The sequence below is a fragment of the Sus scrofa genome, chromosome 13 (assembly GCF_000003025.6).
Source record: "Sus scrofa isolate TJ Tabasco breed Duroc chromosome 13, Sscrofa11.1, whole genome shotgun sequence".
Taxonomy (NCBI): Eukaryota; Metazoa; Chordata; class Mammalia; order Artiodactyla; family Suidae; genus Sus; species Sus scrofa.
In genome coordinates this window covers 77,022,842-77,044,121 of record NC_010455.5, presented here as the reverse complement: position 1 = coordinate 77,044,121, position 21,280 = coordinate 77,022,842, and the positions used below count along the sequence as shown (strand labels likewise).

Below are 21,280 nucleotides of genomic sequence, written 5' to 3'. Positions count from 1 at the left end.
ATCTATGAATCTGTTTCTATTTTGTAAATGAGTTCATTTGTATCATTTTTTTTAGATCCACACATAAGTGATATCGTGATATTTGTTTTTGTCTGACTTTATTTAGTATGATAATCTCTAAATTCATCTAGGTTGTTGCAAATGGCATTATTTCATTTTTTATGGCTGAGTAATATTCCATAGCATTGTCTTTATCCATTCATCTGTTGATGGACATTTAGGTTGCTTCCATCTCTTGGCTACTGCTGCTGTGAACACTGAGGTACATGTACCATCTTTTTCAGATATATGTCCAGGAGTGGGATTCCTGGATCATATGGTATCTTTATTTTCAGTTTCATAAGGAACCTCTATACTGTGTTCCATAGTGGCTGCACCAATTTACATTCCCACCAACAATGTAGGAGGCTTCCTTTTTTATCCCCCTCTCCAACATTTGTTATTTGTAGACTTTTTGATAATGGTCATTCTGACTGGTGCAAGGTAATACCTCATTTATAGTTTTGATGTGCATTTCTGTAAGAGCTTTCTTTAGATTAATATTAGCATGTTAATCTAAGCCTTTTCTCTTTTACTTTTAACCTACCTATGTCTATATATTTCTTTCAGGCAACATATATTTGGGTTTTGCTTTTTTGTCTAATCTTTGCTTTTTGGGAGTATTCACACCACTTATATGTAATGTGACTGTTGATATGGTTAGATTTAAATCTGTCATCTTGGTGTTTGTCCCATCCATTCTTTGTTCATTTTTTCTTCCTTTTCTGCCTCATTTTAGGTTAACTCAGTGTTCTTTATGACTCTTAGTTCCTTTTTTGGCTTATTAGCGATATTCTCTTTTATTTTCGAGGTTCATCAGAGGTTATAGCATACATCTTTAACTTACTACGATCTACTTTCAAGAGATGTTATACTACTTTTTGGATTATATGTGAACCATATACTTCCATTTCTCTTCTTGTAGTATTTACATTATTGTTGACAAATTGTACTTAACCATATGCTAGAAACACCACAATGCTTTGTTGATAGTTTTGTTTAAAGAGTTTTCTTCTAAAAAGATCTGAATAAGAAAAAAAATCACATACACTTATCCATGTAGTTACCACTTATGGAGCTCATTCCTTTGTGTAGTTTTTTTCCTTGCCTAAACATCAGGTATTATTTTCTTCCTTGGCTAAAGAACTTTAAAACAAACAAACAAACAAAAAAACAAAACATCTCTTGTAGTGCATTTCTGCTGGCGAGGAATTCTTTCAACTTTTCTATGTCCAAAAAAATCTTTAATTCACCTTCATTTTTGAAATGCTGAGTATAGCATTCAGAGTATAGCATTCAAGCCTGATAGTTCTTTTCTTTTAGTACTTTAAAGATGCTGCTCCACAGTCTCTGGCTTGGACTTTTCCAACATGAAATCCATTGTCTTCTTTATCTTTGTTCTACCCTATGTGATGTGGCTATTTTCTCTGGCTGCTTTTCAAACTTTTTTTAATTACTGGTTTTGAGCCACTTTATCATGATAGGCCTTTGTGTTTCTTGAGCTTTGGGCTTATTGAGCATCTTAGGTTTGTGAGTTTATAGTTTGTATCAAGTACAGAAAATTGGGGCTATTATCTCTTCAAATAATTTTCTGTTCCCCTTCAATGCAATTTCAGCACTAACTATGGAGAGTTAGTGCACATTTCAGAGGTTAAGGGCACAGTCCTCCACAAGACTCCTATCACTTCAGACACCAGCCACATTATGGGGTTCCCAGGCCACCAATACTTCTGTCTGTAAACTTGGGGGTTTCTATCATCCCCTAAGGTTCAACGACTTGCCCAAATGACCCAAAGAACTAAGGAAAGTACTATATTATGATTATTATTTTATTATAAACGATACAAGCCAGGACTAGTCAAATTAGAGATGCACAGGGCAAAGCCTGGGAGGTCCAAATTGTGAAGCTTCTGTGTCCTCGAGACATGTCCCCCTCCTAGCACAGCACTGCGTGTCACTAACCAGGGGAGCTCAATCATGCTTCAATGTCCTGAGTTTTTTCTATTGGGTTTTGTTATTGTAGACATGATTGACTCAATCATCGGCCACATGACTGAATTCAGTTTTCAGGTTCCCTCCCTTCTTTGGAAGTCAGGTTGATATCACCTGACTGAAAGCCTCAACCTCTAATCACATGGTTGGCCTTTCTGGCAAGGCAAGCCCACATCCTGGAACTAGATAAGAACCCATGATGAGTCACCTCATGAGTATAAACTCAGGCATGGTCCAGGAGCCCACCATGAAAAACAAAGACACTCTTATTATTTGGGAAATTCCAAAGCTTTAGAAGCTCTGTCCTAGGAACCTGGGACTAAGACCTGACAAATTCTTTATTTTGTAATATCCTTGAAGTTAGGCACCACAGCTCACTGATGCTATTTTCAGTTTTCTTTAATTCTTTTTTTGTGTCTCTGTGTCTCATTTTGGATAGCTTCTATTCTATGTCTTCAAGTTCACTAATTATTTCACCTACAATGTTTAATCTGCTGTTAATCCAATCTGATATATTATTCACCCCAGGCATTTTAGTTTTTTTTCTCTACAAGTTCAGTTTGGGTCTCTAAAAATATTCAGTTATGGTATCTGTTTTAATATACTTGTCTGTTAATTTTAACATATGTGTCAGTTCTGAGTTAGTTTCAATTGACTGATTTTTCTCATCATCAATTGTATTTTTCTGCCTTTTTTTTTTTTTTTTTGCATGCCTGATAACACCAGCCATTATGAATTTTACCTTTTTGAGTGCTGGATATTTTTGTATTCTTATATCCTCAAGTTCTGAATAGAGTGAATATTTTATGTTCTGAGATGCTGTTAAGTTACTCAAAAAACCCTTTTATTCTTCTAGATCTTGCTTTTCAGATCTCTTAGGTAGGACCCAATACTGTTTAATCTAATTATTCCCCATTAGTGAGGGCAAGACTCCTGTGACTATTTTACCCAAAGTCCCAGGTATTATGAGGTTTTCCAGTCTGGCTGGAAGGGACAGATATTACTGGCCCTGTGTGACCAACAAGTACTACCCCCTCTAATCTTGGATGGCTTTCTTCAGCTTTGGTTACTTTCCTCACATACATCTGCTGATCAGTATTCTACTGAACACTCATGTAAGAGTTCTGAAGATATCTGGAGTTTTCTCTCTGTACAACTCTCTCCTCTGTGGTGCTCATTTGCAAATTCTAGCTACTTTGGTCCTCCTAGACTCTCAGCGATGTCTAACTCAGGGAATCCCCCATCTCCGTATGGTGGCTTGGAAACTCTCTTAAGGCAATCATAAGGCTCATCTTGTTTGCTTTATGTTTCTCAGGAATCACCATCTTTTGTTGCCAGATGTCTGGCATCTTGAAAACCACTGTTTTATCTTTATTGCTTGATGTTTTTTGTTGTTGTGGGTGGGAAGGCAAATCTAGTCCCAGTTACACCATCTTGGTCAGAAATGGAAGATCTGGTGATTTTGTATGTTAATTTTATTTCCTCCTATTTTACTGAATTCTTTTATTGTCTGAGTTTTATCACTGATTCTCTTGAGTTTTTAGGTATACTGTTGTGTCATCTATGAATACTTTACTATTTCCACAATTCTTATACCTCAAACTGTTTTCTCTTATATAATTACTCTAGTACAATGCTGAACAGTAGTGGAGATCCTTGCCTTGTTTCTGGTCTTAGTGGAAATACCTCAAATGTTTTCCTATTAAATAGAATAATGGCTTTAGCACTAGTGATATATATTTTAGTAATGTTAAGAAAGTATATCAAATACCTATTTTCTTGAGCTTTTTTTTAATGGATGGGTGTAAAATTTTGTCCAATGTCATTTCAGCAACTATTGACATAATCATGATTTTTTTCTTAGATATATGATATAAATAAAGATCCTAATGCTGAACCAATCTTGACTTTCTGGAATAAACTCCACTAGGTTATGTGCATTCTATTTGGTGATATTTTATTACTTTTTATCATTAATCATGAATTACATTCATTTGCAGTTTTCTTTTGTGTACTGTCTTTACCTAGTATATGTATCAGTGTTACACTTATTTCATAAAAGGAGCTATAGGATTTTCCTTCCTTTTCAATTATCTGGAATAGTTTATTGAGGATAAAGATTATCTGGTTTTAATGGGTTTTCTAGAATTCCCTTGTGGAACTACCTGGGCCAGGTGCTTTTTATAGGGTAGTTCCTTAATAAAGATTTCTCTTTTTTTTTGGCTGCACCCACAGCGTGAGGATACTTGGGCTAGGGACTGAACCTGCACCACAGCAATAACCAAAGCCACAACAGTGACAATGCCAGATCCTTAAACCACTGGACCACCAGGGAACTCTGGGATCTCTACTTCTTTTAAGGAAATTAGTTTGTTAAGCTTTCTAAATAAAATGGGGTTAATTTTGGTCAGACATATTTTTCTAGGAAATTATCCATTTGATCTACATTTTCAAATTTATTTCGACAGAGGTTTGCAAAATAGTCCTTTATGATTCTTATTTGGTATATTAGTGCTTTTTCCTTTTTCTTGACCAAATTAGCTAATTTTGGTCTACTTTGTTAATGTTTTCCCCATACCCAGATTTCAATTTGTAGAAAGTGCTACTGTTTTTACATTCTCCATCTCTTCAGTTTCTGATTATTATTGGGAGTGGGTGATGAGTGCATGGAGTTCGGTAGATCACTCTGTCTATATTTGCACATGCTCAACATTTTCCATCATAAAAATTTTAAAAATTATACATACACATGGTATAAAATCACAGAGTATATGAGAACTTATGATGGAAAGAAACATTATACCAGCCTACCCATTCATGCACCTCTAGTCTAACGTCTTTTTAATCTATGTTTTTCTTTCTTTTGTGACTTACATCTAAAATGAAACATAAATTTAACTATTATTTAGTGTAATTAAATACTATGTTATAATTAATTTTCTTTATAGCTCTATCAAACTTAGACAATGTCTATTATTCTTTGCTAGGAAAGAGGAGGATTTAGCTCATTTATACTCTCTTTATTCCCCTTACCCAATATTTTGAGGTTATGATTTTTAGTTCTTATACTGGCTATCTTTATAAACTGCAAATAGTCTAGGTATACATTTAATTCTCACTCCATTCATCTTAGTGCCTTAATTTCCTTTTACATAGGATGATGATAATAGCACCCCTACCTTATTTTTTCTTCTCCCTCCTTCCCCTTCATGTTTTGTTGGTAATATTTTGACTTTCACATTGTTCAGGTTGTTTAAATACTGTTCTGCAACTATAATAAAATTTTCTACAGTATATTCACAGGATGATTTTTATACCTTAAAGTATTTTATGATATTTTGACTATATAAATACCGTTGAAAGCTAGGTTAAGCAGTGCACAAGGAATGCATTTCATTTCTTCCTGGTCCAATGTCATGTTCCTTGGGGCATTCAAAGTCGAAATGCTTCAGGTATTGAGGCTAAATGAACTTTCTTTTCTTACCCTCCACCGGCTGTTTATAATCATGTCACATTTCAGTTTGTTTCATGTTAATATATGACTGTCTTACACAGTTTTTTGTTTGCTTCATTTCTCCTGGAGTTTCTAATTGCTTTTCTTTAACTTGTTGATACAGAATGCTGTGCCTTCATCATATTCTCCAGTTCCCCTGCTCTCAAATATAACAACTATTAGGTGGAACCACTCTTCCCCTCCTACCTCCCTCTATGGAGAACTTTCCAGAGAAATCCTCCACCTTCTCTATTCTGGACTGGCTGCTGTTCAGCTGCCAACCTGGGACTTTCTTTTACTGCTTCTCTGGACTGAGTCTATTGATTTCTGGATCTCATGCATTCCTCCTTCTTCTCTTAATTTGTTGCAGTTTATATTCAAGTAACTAAGAAAACTGGAGATAAATTTTCTGAGTTTTTAAGTGTCTTTAGCTTGGCAGGATACAGAAATCTGAATTCAAATCCATTTCCCCATGGAGCTGCCAATGAGAGTGTAATACTGCCCCCATTCTTATTCCCATTAAGGTGACTTGATTTGCTTTCTGTAGGATTTCAGTGCTTTTCTAAAATTTCAAGAGGACTTGCTTATGTATGTTTTCTTTTATTCATTGTGTTTGGTGCTCAGAGGCTCCTTTCAACCAAAAGACTTAAATTCTGTATCATCTCTCTGATTCTGTGACTAGAGGGAACATGAGAGGTTGGGGTGGGAGGGTGACATTCTGTTTTTGCTCCGATGAAGCTTGCACAGGCATGTCATGGTTCCCCAAGAAAGAAAACAAGAATCCCACTGCATTCCTTCTCTTTGGACCCAACCTATCACTCCAGTCTTTCTGATTCTCTCTATCCTGTATTTGATGATTTCCTTCTCTCCACTTTTCCCTTTCTTTCTTCCTCAGACTCCAGTTAGATGCTGAAATTCTTGAATTGGTCCTTTATGTCTCTCTCTTTTATTTTTATTTTTTCCTTTTTTTTTTTTTTTTTTATGGCTGTACCTGAGGCATATAGAAGTTCCTGGGCTAGGGGTTGAATCAGAGCTGCAGCTGCTGGCCTACACCATAGCCACAGCAACATGGGATCTGAGCTGTGTCTGTGACCTACACCACAGCTCACAGCAACACTGCATCCTTAACCGACTGAGCGAGACTAGGTATCGAACCCACATCCTCATGGATACTAGTCAGGTTTGTTACTGCTGAGCCACAATGGGAAATCCCCTTTATGTCCCTTCTGTGTCTCTCTCCTACATGTGCATTTGTGTGTGCCAGAAATAGCCTTAACTTTATTTATTTTTGTCTTTTTTAGGGCCATATCCACCGCAAATGGAAATTCCCAGGCTAGGTGTTGAATCCGAGCTGCAGTTGTGGGCCTACACCATAGCTACAGCAACGTGGGATCCGAACTGCGTCTGCAACCTATATATACCACAGCTCATGGAAACGCTGGATCCTTAACCCACTAAGCAAGGCCAGGGATAGAACCCGGGTCCTCGTGGATACTATCAGGTTTGCTACTGCTGAGCCACTATGGGAACTACCAGAGATATTCTTAACTTTAGTTTCCAGGCCATATGTTAAAATTTTTCATTTTGGTATTACATTTTAAAATTCTAACAGCTCTTTCTTGTGTTAGCATTCTGTTTTCATAACATTCTATTTTTTTTTTTTAAATTCTAATGGCTACACCCATGGTATATGGAAGTTCCCAGGCCAGGGACTGAATTCAAGCTGTAGCTCTGACCTATGCCACAGCTGTGGTAATGACAGATCCTTTAACTCACCACACCTGGCTGGGAATTGAACCTGCACTTCCACAGCAACCCCAAATCCTGTGGTTTGATTCTTAACCCTCTGTGTCGCAGCGGAAACTCCCTCTATTCTTGTTTTATATAATCTCTCTGAATATAATTACTTTTTTAAAAAGACTTTTTTTTTTTTTTTTGTCTTTTTGCTATTTCTTGGGCCGCTCCTGCGGCATGTGGAGGTTCCCAGGCTAGGGGTCTAATCGGAGCCATAGCCACCAGCCTACACCAGAGCCACAGCAACACAGGATCTGAGCCACATCTGCAACCTACACCACAGCTCACGGCAATGCCAGATTGTTAACCCACTGAGCAAGGGCAGGGACCGAACCTGCAACCTCATGGTTCCTAGTCAGATTCGTTAACCACTGCGCCACGATGGGAACTCCTAAAAAGACTTTTTTTTAAAAAATTTTTTTTTTTTTAAAAAAAAAGAGTAAAAGAACAGTTTCAGACTTAGAGAAAAATCGAGAAGATGGTGGAGAATTCCCATATACCCTGAACCCAATTTCCCCAATTATTAACATCTTACATTAGCATTTGTTGTAATTAATAAGTCAATATTGATATAACATTACTATTATTAAAGGCCACACTTAATTCACATTTCTTTAGTTTTTTCTAATGTCTTTTTTCTGTTCTAGGATCTCATATTACATTTAGTTGTCATGCCTCTGTAGGCTCCTTTTGAGTGTGACTGTTTTTTGGACTTCCCTTGTTTCTGATGACCTTGACAGTTTTGAGGAGTACTGGTCACACACTATGTAGGATGTTCCTATATTGGAATTTCTCTTAAATTGCTTTATTGTCTGTTTTGTTAATTTGTTAGGCTACACTCATATGTGGGAGCCGGGTAAGGAGTCAACTGGTCAACTCTTCGGTATACCAACCTTCAATGATTCCCCATTTCTAATACTTCTCAACAGATCTGCCAACTCTGAGTTCATGGCCTTTCTGGGATTCTCATGAGCAGAGTGGAACAGGGCAACTCATTTCTCCACTGCCATCCATACATAGCTTCTCATTCTGGGCTGTGGGTGCCTTAGCCTGCTTCTGCTTTCCATCTTTAAGAAATACTACATTTCCTGTATATTGATTTTTTTTTTTCTCCTCCTCTGTCCCTCTCTGCCATTCCATTCATGTTCAGGGGCTTCTTCTTCTTCTTTTTTTTTTTTTTTGGTCTCTTTTTAGGGCCACACCCATGGCATATGGAGGTGCCCAGGCTAGGGGTCGAATTGGAGCTGTAGCTGCTGGGCTACACCATAGCCATAGCTACGCCAGATCTGAGCCACATCTGCAACCTAAACCACAGCTCACAGGAACATTTGGCCAAGGATCGAACCCATGTCCTCATGGATACTAGTCAGATTCGTTTCCACTGAGCCATGACGGGAACTCCATCCTTTAAAATATCCATATTTTAACTTTGGAGGAGTTTGGAAAAGAATGGGAGGAGGATGTGTAAGTCTGTCATCTTTTACCAGAAGATTCCACGTGTCTACTTCTTATATGAAAATATAATTTCTCCTTACATTTAAGGGAAGGAAGTATAAATGTCCACTAACTCACAATTACAATTTCATTGTTTGTTTATTTGTAATTGTCTTGGTATAGACTCAGTTTATATTCCTGTCAAAGCTCTTCTTTAAGTTTCTAATAAAACTCAGTCAGGGTAGGTCCCCATAGGAAAAGGAATTCATCCATATGAACCTTTCACAAAGAAGCTATGTGCAGAGTCATGGGCAGGTTAAGGGAACAGGTGAATGGGAGGCACAAAGGAGTTATGGGAACCCAGTAGGCACTGCAACTGTGGGGAAGGGTCCAGCAGAAGCTGTATTACAGAGAAATAGTTACTGTGCTGAAGCGAAGAGTCATGGAAAAAACGCTAACTTCTTTCTCCTCTGCCCTCCCACCTCCTGCCAGTGCTATCCATTGGCCAGACCCAACCAGAAGCTAGTTGGCAAAGGGAGCCCAAAGATGCACCAGAAGCTAGTTGGCAAAGGGAGCCCAAAGATGCAGTTTGTAGGAGACAGCAGAGCCAAGAATGGATTGAGAAGGTGAGGGGAGGGTGGCTAGAGAATTTTCACATAACATAAATAGGAACACATATTGTTGGTTATTATGTATGAAGGTCTTGATTAGATATAGAAAACTATTAATAATTCTCATTCCCATGAATACTTTCCAGAGGAGGACAAAACCATGTAGCATATGAGTGTAAGGATAATCAAGGCTATTATGTAAATTAAGGTAAGCTCAAAAGCCCTGCACATAAAATAAATTACAACCAAACTTCATTTTCTGAACATGTAAAACTGTCCAAACAATTAGAAATCTATGTCATATGGTGTCAGAAGAATCAGACAGTGGTTCCCCTGGGGTGGCAGTGACTGTGAGGGAGGGTGCATGAAGAGTTTTAGGGGCACTGGTGAATGTTTTGTTTTGTGGTCTTAGTGCTAGTTACACAGATGTGTTCCCATTGTCAAAATTAATTGATGCATGTCTTTTTGTGTGTGTATGTTACAAATCAACAAAAATCCACTTAAAAAAATGATGGTACAAAAATACAACTTCAAAATCCCCAAATATGTCAATGAACTCTTCTGCCCTTCTTTAGGCATTCTCATGAACAGTCAACATGGATGTACTAGAACAACAAAAACAATGATGTGCATTCAACAGAAATGAAAGGTAGATCTCACCTTCAAGGAATTTATGAGCTACTTAGGAAAACAGAATATTTAGATATGAAATTAAGAATATTATCAAGCAGCATATTAGGCTATGAAGAATACTCTAGGGAAAACAGATCCAATACTGGCATGTAATTGATTCTCATCAGAAGGCCTGTCTCTTGGAGATCTCTCTCTTTAACCTTAACAAAGGTCAACTCGGCTAACTAGGCCAAATGCCTGGTTTCAGGAGGTGCTTCCATGGTTGCCGTGGGTGGGCAAGGGGGGTGCTCAGTGGCTCTCTCTTCTGCTTTAGTGGGAGCCATCCCTATTTTATCTGTTTTATACTAAGGGTTCTGTGATAATTTTCATTTAACAAAAAGATTTTGGAGATAAAACAAGTTTTGGAAACTACTCTTCTTGAAATATGACCTCTACATTTGTATATCTCAATCGACAGATCTTATAGTTGAAAAAAATTTGAAAACCTCTGAAACTCTCAAAACCAAACTAGTTTTTAAAAGGAAATGAAAGTTACCTGAAGTAAAGGAATAAAATCGTCCTGTTCTAGAGAGCTGCAGCCTGGCCTTGCTAGAAGACAGATAAACTTAGAGGCATCATCGTGATGGTTACTCAGCAACCTGTAAAAGAAACAACTGCTTAGGAAAACTGGCTAATGACAACAACATCAATAGTGGGTAATCTCGGTCTGATCTGAAGGCTGTTTAGATCAAGAATCAAGTGCTCTTTTTCAATGATTAAAAAAAAGGAAAATTTTCATGTTCTTGATTTTGTCAAAGGACCAACTTAATAAAAGCTTAACAGTAAGATGGAATATTATTTTTATAGAATGCTTCTGAGACCACAGAAGAGGTAACTGAAACAATGCAGGTAAAAATACACTAGAAGGAGAATGTCTATTCAGGTTTAGCTCAGGGCATCTGGAACCAGAACTCCAGAGCTGTCCACCAGGCGGGAACATATATGACAGACCACTACACACCACATAAGACATAAACTTCTGTTTGCCCAAGCTGGCAGACATATTTAGGGACAACCTGATAGGGAGCTTTTGAAATCAGACTTTGAAGGACTAGGCTTAAGAAAAAATGAAGGCCCTATTAAGTCTGCAAGCTCTGAGAAATCCTCACATCCAATTAATTGCTGGATATTTCCATTTGAATGTTATATTCTGAGAGCAAAGTCAAAATAGTGAAAACTAAATTTAAAATCTCCTTCTCAAAGTCAGTTTTTTTTTTCATGGACATCTTTTTTGGTTAATGGTAGTACCACCCAGGTGGCCTTGAAAATTTGAAGCCTTTTTTATAAATTAATTTTTTAGGAATTCCCGTTGTGGCCCAATTAAAACGAATCCGCCTAGGAACCATGAGGTTGTGGGTTCAATCCCTGGCCTTGCTTAGTGGGTTAAGGATCCAGCATTGTTGTGAGCTGTAGTGTAGGTTGCAGACGTGGCTTGGATCCTGCGTTGCTGTGGCTGTGGTGTAGGCTGTCAGCTATAGCTCTGATTGAACCCCTAGCCTGGGAACCTCCATATGTCGCAGGTGTGGCCCTAAAAAGCAAAGAAAAAAAATTTATTTTTTTGAAGTATAGTTGATTTATAATGTGTTAATTTCTGCAGTACAGCAAAATGATTCAGTTTTACATATATGTAAATTCTTTCTCATATTCTTTCCCATTATGGCTTTATCATAGGATATTAAATAGTTCCTTGTGCTATACAGTAGGACCTTGTTGTTTATCCATTTTATATATAACAGTTTGCATCTGTTAATCCCAGACTCCCAGCTCCATCCCTCTCCCAGCTCCCCTCCCCCGTGGCAACCACAAGTCTGTTCTCCATGTCTGTCTGTCTCTGTTTTATAGATAGGTTCATTTGTGCCGTATTTTAGATTCCACATATAAGTGATATCATTTAACATTTGTCTTTTTCTGACTTGCTTTGCTTAGTAGGTACCACATCTTCTTTATTCATTCATCTGCTGATGGACATTTTAAGCTGTTTCCAGGTCTTGGCTATTGTAAACAGTGCTGCTATCAACAGAGGTGCATGTATCTTTTTGAATTAAGAGTTTTCATCTTTTCCAGATATATGCCCAGAAGTGGAATTGCTGGATCATATGGTAACTCAATTTTTAATTTTTTGAGAAACCTCCATGTGTTTTCTATAGTGGCTGCACCAATTTGCATTCCCACTAACAGTGTAGGAGGGTTCCCTTTTCTCCACATCCTCTCCAGCATTTGCTATTTGTAGACTTTTTGATGATGGCCATTCTGATTGGTATGAGGTGATACCTCATTATAGTTTTGATTTACATTTCTCTAATAATTAGCATGTTTTCATGTGCCTACTGGCCATCTGTCTATCTTCTTTGGAGAAATGTCTATTTAGGTCTTTTGCCCATTTTTTTTTTTTTGTCTTTTTAGGGCCGCACCTGCAGCATATGGAGGTTCCCAGGCTAGGGGTCTAATCTGAGCTATAGCCACTGGCCTATGCCACAGCCACAGCAACACAAGATCTAAGCTGCGTCTGCAAACTATACCACAGCTCACAGCAACGCCAGATCCTTAACCTACTGAGCAAGGCCAGGGATTGAACCTGTGTCCCCATGGATGTTAGTCAGATTTGTTTCTGTTCCCATTTTTTAGTTGTGTTGTTAGTATTTTGGCTATTGAATTGTATGAGCTGTTTGCATATTTTGGAAATTAAGCTCTTGTTGGTTTTATCATCTGCAAATATTTTCTCCCAGTCTGTTGGTTGTCTTTTCATTTTGTTTACGGTTTCCTTTGCTGTGCAAAAGCTTATAAATTTGATTAGGTCCCATTTGTTTATTTTTGCCTTTACTTCCACTGCCTTGGGAGAGTGACCTAAGAAAACACTGGTATGATTTATGTCAAAGAATGTTCTGCCTATGTTCTCTTCTAGGAGTTTTACGGTGTTATGTCTTATATTTAAATCTTTAAGATATTCTGAGTTTATTTTGTATCTGGCGTAACGGTGGTGAAGTCATTTTAAACTTATTTCTCTTCCTTGTTTTCCACAACCAATTAGTCTTCAAACTTTTTTTTTTTTTTAAACAGCCTCACCTGGGGCATAAGGAAGTTCCCAGGCTAGGGGTCAAATCAGAACTGCAGCTATAGGCTTATGCCACAGCCATGGCAACAATCGATCCAAGATACATCTATGACCTACACCATAGCCAGATCCTTAACCCACTGGGTGAGGTCAGGGATTGAATCTGTGTCCTTACCGGAACAATGTCACGTCCTTAACCTGCTAAGCTACAATGGAAACTCCGAGTCTCCACACTTTCTTGCTTTTTTTCTGTAGTCATGCACTGAATGCTAATTGTATGCCACTCTCTGTGTCTAACTTTGTGGATACTTGGGATACAAAGAAAGTAAGACATGGTTTTGTGCCCTGTGAGGAGCTTATAGTCTAGTGAGAGAACTACACCAATAAGATTATACTCCTGTGTTGACAGCCACGACAGAAATGATAAGCCAGGGTGTCAGGGAAGGACACAGGAAGGCCAGTGAGATTCCCTGAGCAGGTGAAGTAGGAAAGCAGGCTGTTGTGAATCAAGGGTGTTGCGTGTACAAATGCCTAGGTGAGAGTGCAAGTGCACAGATTCTGTGGGCAAGTACAAGCACTGGGGTGGTAAGGGAAGGGGACATGAGCATGTAAAATCAGACCCTGGAGGCCCTTTAATGTTAGATCAAGAAGCCTGGACTTCAAACTACTCATAGAAGAATTTTAACTTGGACAGTAACAGAGGTGTTTTTCACAAATATCAAGGAAAAATCCAACCAAGGGTCTGGATGTGGATATGAGCAGTAGGAGATGAAGAGAAAGGAGCAAATATGATTGAAATAAAAGGACATGATAGTTAGGAGGTGGGGATAAAGGAGGAGAGACCATGATGACTCCCAGGTTTCCAGCCTGGACCACTAGGTACTTGGGATATAGGATGGAAACATTGGAGTTCTGAGGAATATTCCCTCCAAACATTTTAGACAACCACTCCTTCCTTCCTATTTCCATTTTACCATCAAATCCAGGGTTTTGTGCTAAGACTTCTAGAAGGGAAGGGGGTCACAAAAGGCTTCCGTGTTCATTTAATTCACATCATTCTAAGATATTCTTTGATTATGTAATTCCCTTTTCCAAAAATGTAGCTTTTCCTCAGGCCAGAAATCAAACTTGAGCCACAGCAGTGACAATGCCAAATCCTACCTAAACAGAGGCTTTCTACTACTTCTATGAGTAAGTCTCTAAGTTGGGCATTTAAAGTCCTCTTTAAGGCCTCCTTGCCTACGTCCTGCTTTTTTTTTTTTTTTTTTGTCTTTTTGCCATTTCTTGGGCTGCTCCCGCAGCATATGGAGGTTCCCAGGCTAGGGGTCTAATCGGAGCTGTAGCTGCCAGCCTACACCAGAGCCAGAGCAACACGGGATCCAAGCTGCGTCTGCGACCCACACCACAGCTCACGGCAACGCCGGATCGTTAACCCACTGAGCAAGGGCAGGGATCGAACCCGCAACCTCATGGTTCCTAGTCGGATGCGTTAACCACTGTGCCACGACAGGAACTCCCCTCCTGCTTTTCTAAACAAAACTTTCATTCCAGGCAGATGGCTTGACCCACTCCTCTCTGAGCATGCCAGGTTTATTCTTCCCTCGGTGCCATTCCTCATGCTGTTCTACTCCCAGAATACCACCTTTCCCACCTTTGCTATCTGAATGCTGGCTCTTCTTTAAGGTTCAGCCAACAACCCACCTCTTATAAAAAACCTTTTCTGACCACTAAATTCCTTACTGATCTTTGTACTACTTAATTTACATATATTACATACACCATTGTACCATGAACTTTCTTCTATTTCTCTGGCACCTAAAGGGCAGGAAAGTTACAGTTCTTTTTTTCCCTTGGTACCCAACATAGTGACTTCCACATAGAACATTATCGATCTAACAGATGCACACTTAACTGACTTCTTTTGTGATTATTAATGCCTGAGTCATTATCTTTAAATTTATTCTTCTTTTCTTCAGCATGCTCAAGACCTCCAGACTTAAATAAATATGTGTTTCAGAAAAAGACTGGTGCAGTAGGTGCTGATGGGAACCATCTCTTAGGATTAGAAAATGAGATGATCACAACAAAAAGGCAGTGAGATCTTTGGAAAATAGTGCTTTTATGAGGAAAGGATAGTACCATTAAATAAAAACTGCAAAGATATGGCAGAGAAGAGATACTTTGAGAGGGAAAAGTCCAATCCAGTATGGCTTCTTGCTATCAGAAGCATGAAACAGGAAAGAATGGTGAATTACGACTCTCAGGCAATGCCAGTGGCTGGTGAACTCCATTTGGCAGGAGAGAAAGATAATTAAAGTCGTGAAAGCTTGAGAAAGAAGGTAAACATAGCTTTATGTTTTAAACTGGTACCTTCCAGAGCCTTTAAGACAAAATATTGTTGAGTTCCCTGGTGGCCCAGTGGGTTAAGGACCCAGTTAAGGAACCTGCTGTGGTGCAGGTTTGATCCCTGGCCTGGGAACTTCTGTATATCATGGGTGTGGCCAAAAAAATACTGTTTTGTTAATGGACAAACGACATGCTGACATGAAAAGGTAAGAGAAAGTAAAGCATAAAAAAGCAGGAGCAATATTACTGACTCTGAGAGGAGCTCTGTTACAAGCTGGTAGTCTAGAAACTCAAGCAGAAAAGTGGTGGAGGAATGCCTTTCCCCTCAAAATGTCTTGATTGTAAGAGAAAACAGATGTAAGATATAAAACAGGCAGCAGAGCAAGGAAGGGAGGGTAGCAGAGGCAGGGGAACAAGAGTTTGTTAAGGTGTTCATGCTCAAACTACTTGGAGGAGGGCTCAGAAGCCTCCACCCCAGGAACACTGGGAGAGGAGGCAGGTTATTTCCTGTTATGCTGTGACTTTTGTATTGGACTTATCCCCCAAGATTATATAGAGCCTATTATTGGAGAAAGTCAGCATGTGTATGTATATGCCCATATGTTTTAATTCTGTCATTAGCTTCCAGTTATGTTTTTGTACTTCAAAGTTTTAATATACTTATACTTGGACCCAAGTCACTTTATGCAAAGGGTAAAATACATAAAAAATTACAAAAATAAACACATGTCTTCTTCAAGGTCAGTGTGTTAACTCAAACCACCATGTGTGGTTGCTTAGTCTTCCAAAATAGCCATAACTTGGGTCGCCTTTAAAGCATCCTCATTTTTAAAAGGCATTTTTAAGTGCTCTGAGAGGATCTCCCACTAGAGGGCACTCCAATCATTACAGTATCTGGCCAGAAGAGGAAGCTTTCAGATACATTACACTTAACAATTCACAGAATTTTTTTTAATGAAAAAAGATTGGGACAGTTGCTCATGCTACATAACTTCATAAGCAGTTTCCAGCAGTAACTGAAAATGACTTCTGCTTCATATCTTTTTTCTACTTTTGCCTTTTGCAAAAAATCTCTTTTCCTTAGCTATAAAATGAAAATGATTCATCTCAATAAAGGAATACAGCTGTTGTGGGTGCTGCTGCTGCTCTATCCACCAACATAAATGTCCACCCTATCTCAGTGACATAAAGTCTTAAGATTTTTAAGCTGACTATCACTTTCTTTAATATTATGCAGTTAATTGCAGGTAACAAGTTGATCACTAAGTTGTCCTTTGCTATAGACAGCCTCAGGCTCACAAAAAAACAGGTCCTAGCATATTCAAAATAACTCAGAATCTAAGTAGTTACAGTTCTTTTCTTTGACTCTAATCATTTATAGCTATTTCCTTTTCAGTTCTTTTCTTTGACTCTAATCGTTTACAACTATTTCCTTTTTTTTCCCCCTCTCCCAGCTTGTTCAAAGCTTTCGCTTAAATAATCATAACTCACTTCTTGCTGCTTTCCCAGACTGTTAGATGGTTTTTACCTACGATGCTGAACTCAATGGCCGAAGATGTCCCTGACAAGAGCTGTGCAGTGTCCCTATTCTTTCCGCCCCTGGTTCACACTCCATCTGAGGCCTTTTCAGGGCCTGGCAGAGAAGCTAGCTGAATGAAAGATAGAACATCTACATATTCCATGTTCTTCAATTCTGCTACCTTTACATATTCATTTAAAATAACAATAATAATATATATATATTTCTTTTCCAGCTGTACCTGTGGCATATGGAAATTCCCAGTTTGGGGATAGAATCCGAGCTGCAGCTGTGATCTCCACCACAGCTGTAGCAATGTCAGTCCTTAACCCACTGCACCAGGCAGGGATTGAACCTGCGCCACCTCAGAGACAATGCCAGATCCTTAACCCAGTGTACCACAGTGGGAACTCCAACAATAATAATTAATAATAGACAAGCAGATCACCCAGCTGAAGTCTTAGCTTTACTGGTGGGGAAAGGAGAGTGAACCCAAGCCGACCACGCTTATTCACGTGTTTGGCTCTATTTTCTTCCCCCAGGTTCTAGGCTGCCAGAACAGCCAGAATGGCAAATGCTAATCCCTTTACTGGTTTGTACCTGACTAATTAGTGCTTTTTGTTAATTCTAGGATCCAAAGAATTCTCTTATTTTTATGACTGCTTAACCACACATTAAAAAAACTACATTTTTTATATTTTTATCCAGCTATTTCCTATTTGCTATAAGAGAGGTGGAGTGGTGACCACAGCACCAACTTGGGAGGGTCATTTCACTGGTATATGAGGAGTGATTCTCCCAAGACCATTTTATTTATTTTTTATTTTATTTTATTTTTGGCTGTGCCTGCAGGACATAGAAGTTCCCAGGTCAGGGATCAAACCTGTGTTACAGCAGTGAAAAGGCTGGATCCTTAACCTACTGTGCCACCAGGGAAGTCCCTAAGGCCATTTTAGTACTTGGTATTTGGAAAATTTACAAGTTCCTGTAACAAAATAACTAAAATTCACCTGGAAAACATGAAGTATTTGTAACTTTCAGCTTTGGTGCAGTTCTTTAAAAGAAACCCATTAACTGGCAGTCTTATATACCCTGATCACTTTAGTTCTATTGTAATCCAAGAAGAACCTGGTGAACTCAACTTGCAGATAAGATTTAAAAAAATAAGAATACACTTATTAACCACCTATTATGTTCTCAAGCATTCTGCTATTAAAGGCTTTTAGAAAGCCTTAAAGGATTAGAAGGAATCTGTAAGCTTAATTTTGCCACTATTATACTGATTTTAAATAATAATGATGATGATGCGATAGCGATAAAGGTGAATAGCATTTCCCCATAGTTAGTTCATCAGAAAGGATATCTAGCTCAGAAAAGACTTTGAGAAGAACATATGAAAAGGAGGTTGATCAGTTAAAAGAGGTAGAAGGGACAAGTTATAACATTCTCTTAAATTGCATAAATATATCAAGAAACAACTTCTAAAGAAGCAAGATGAGAGGAAAAGAGAAAATAGAGAAAATGTTGGATATGAATTCAAGAAACCTTGTCAAGATGTTAAAATCCAGGAATATCTTGATAAACATACAATTTGTTCCTTATTTGGAACTTTCAAAAAGTAATGACTAAAATCTATTAGAATTCAGTTATTTTTAATAAATCAACTAGATACAATTCTAAATTGGATCATATAAGAATGGAAGCTTTATTTTTCATGTGACACGTGTGGTCTGCTCCCCTTAAAGGAGCATTTATGTCACTGCTACAAGAGACAAATTCTAAGACTCAAATTGTTAACAAGTGCAACTAAGAAACTACCAAATAGTTATTAAAGAGGTATTTCTGAAAGTCTGTTTTACTGATTAGAGACATGCAGGACAAAGGTTTAAGGAAAGAATTTGTATGTGGGCATACAAGGTTGTGAATCACTGAGTTGTACTTGTTGGACAAAGGGTAAAGGGAAAATGAACAAATGAGTGAAATAAGTGACCTTTATAAGGCATGTCATGAGGACCAGCCCCTGAGTAACTGCTCCCATACTTACTTTCTCCACATGGCGATGAATGACTGTGCTGACACAAATCCTGTCCTCTCTCCCCCTGCGGCCCTGAACATGGGGGCTTTCCAATACAGAGGGCAGCCACAGACCTGCAAATAAAACACAAATGCAGTGTAAGCCAAGGGGCAGGGAAGGGGTGACGTGGCCAAGAAAGGGCCTTTGTGGCTTTTACCCTTCATGCCACACTGGACAGAAGGGCCCTTGAAAGAGCAAAACTGGGACAGAGGCAGAAATATCAGCTAGGGTAGATTCAGCGAGGCAGGGGAAACAAAATAAGAGAATGACATGTTTACCGAAGAAAATGAAAATCCATTTACCTTTTCTTTGAGTTCATTTATAGTCTTGTTTCTTTCCCCTATCATGACATTTAAAGCAACCACTCGTTTAGTTTTGTTTTTTAGGGCCACACCCATGGCATATGGAGGTTCTCAGGCTAGGGGTCGAATCAGAGCTACAGCTGCCGGCCTACACCACAGCCACAGCAACACGGGATCTGAGCCACATCTGCGACCTACACCACAGCTCATGGCAATGCCGGATCCTTAACCCACTGAGCGAGGCCAGGGTTCGAACCCTCAACCTCATGTTTACTAGCTGGGTTTGTTAACCACTGCACCACGACAGGAACTCCCAAGAAAGATTATTCTTGTACTCTTATAAGAGTTCTTGCCAAAATGACTGTTTTTCTTCCTAGACAGAAAATGTTTCCTTCTAAGTAATAATAATATCTAAATATTAGCAGAAAAATTATCTCCAAAATGTTCTCAACTTTGTATATACACATAAAATACATTCCAAAATCTGACTCTTCAAAGAGTCATATCTTGTTATTGGATAAAAATATTCTTGGAGTTCCCTCAGTGGTGCAGTGGGTTAAGAATCTGACTACAGTGGCTTTGGTCACTGCAGAGATGTGGGTTTGATTTCCAGCTTGGTGCAGTAGGTTAAGGATCTGGTATTGCCACAGCTGTATAAGTAGCAGTTGTGGTTCAGATTCAGTCCCTGGCCCAGGTATACCCATATGCCAAGGGTGTGGCAATAACAAAAGATATTCTTATTATTCATATTAGATGGGGGTCTGTTGAGTCTTATTCTACAAAGGGAAGCTCCTCTGGTGGTGGACTGTGAATCCACATTAGGTTCAGATGAAGCTGCTCCTCGTGTTGCCTTGGTGCATGGGGGTCCCCACAGAAGCCTGACTAGTACTTTGTCTGAAATTAGTTATTCTGAGAGAATGCCAGAGGCTGCCAGGTTCATGTCAGAGAGGAGGATACAGATGGCGAGGTTCAAACCAAGGGAGGGAAGTACAGGGCAGAAATAAGAGACTGCTCCTGCCAGAGCCACTAAAGCATGTTCTGCAAGCAGGGTGGAATTTAAGATTTCTTAAGTCCAGAGGTCAAATACCTCCACTGAGGTCAAGAATGAGGGAAAGGTGTTGCTTAGCAACCAAATGGATTTTGTTTATTGTGTAAATTATGATTGCCAAGGTACAAAGCTCACAATTAATATACTTTGGGTGGTAACTGTCAAATCCATTTCCCCCAATCCCAATCTTTCCTTCCATGTAGAATGGGGGTTTGCCAAGAAAAGGCTATTGGCAACTGCTGGGAAAGTTGAAAGAAGAGACTGTATTATGGAGGTGGGGGTACAGAGCTACAAACAAAGAGAGAAAACACAGGGAGAGATGGGAACTGGCTTGTCAAAGTGTTGAAGCTCCCACCATTAGAGTTACTATGGAGTTTTCAGAAGTGGAAGGGATCAGGAATCTTCTGGCTCAACCCTAGGAAGTGGTCACCAGCTTAGCTACAAAACTTGCAGGGACTGTGCACTTAACCACCTCCCATGAGGCTTCACCCACTATTAAACAACTTTCACTTCCTTGGATTATGGTCTTTAATCCAGAAGACTCCTGTTAAAATGTGTGCGTGCCAGCTCCTAAAGAGTAGCAAATCACTGGGATTAACATTTACAAATTTAGGAATTCCCCTTGTGGCTCAGCAGAAATGAATCCCACCAGTATCCATGAGGATGCTGGTTTGATCCCTGGCCCCGCTTAGAAGGTTAAGGATCTGGCATTGCTGTGAGCTGTGGTATAGATCACAGACATGACTTGGATCTGGTGTTGCTATGGCTGTGGTGTAGGCCGACAGCTGTAGTTCCAATTGGACCCCTAGCCTGGGAACTTCCATATGCCACAGGTGAGGCTCTAAAAAAAAAAAATTTAAAAATTTATTATGACCCAAAGGCAAAATCATAAGAGGTAAGGTAT

General features: G+C 39.0%; 1 protein-coding gene across 5 annotated transcripts in view; it reads right to left on the bottom strand.

The window, feature by feature from the left end:
* PPP2R3A (protein phosphatase 2 regulatory subunit B''alpha) overlaps positions 1–21,280 on the bottom strand; it is a 203,204-nt gene that overhangs the window by 104,400 nt on the left and 77,524 nt on the right. For all 5 annotated transcript variants that reach the window (XM_021069482.1, XM_021069485.1, XM_021069483.1 and 2 more), the window contains 2 exons: positions 18,997–19,100; positions 10,532–10,634 (listed from right to left, as the gene is read on the bottom strand). In XM_021069482.1, the coding sequence (XP_020925141.1) occupies positions 10,532–10,634; positions 18,997–19,100 (207 nt within the window). The remainder of the gene's footprint in view (positions 1–10,531; positions 10,635–18,996; positions 19,101–21,280) is intronic.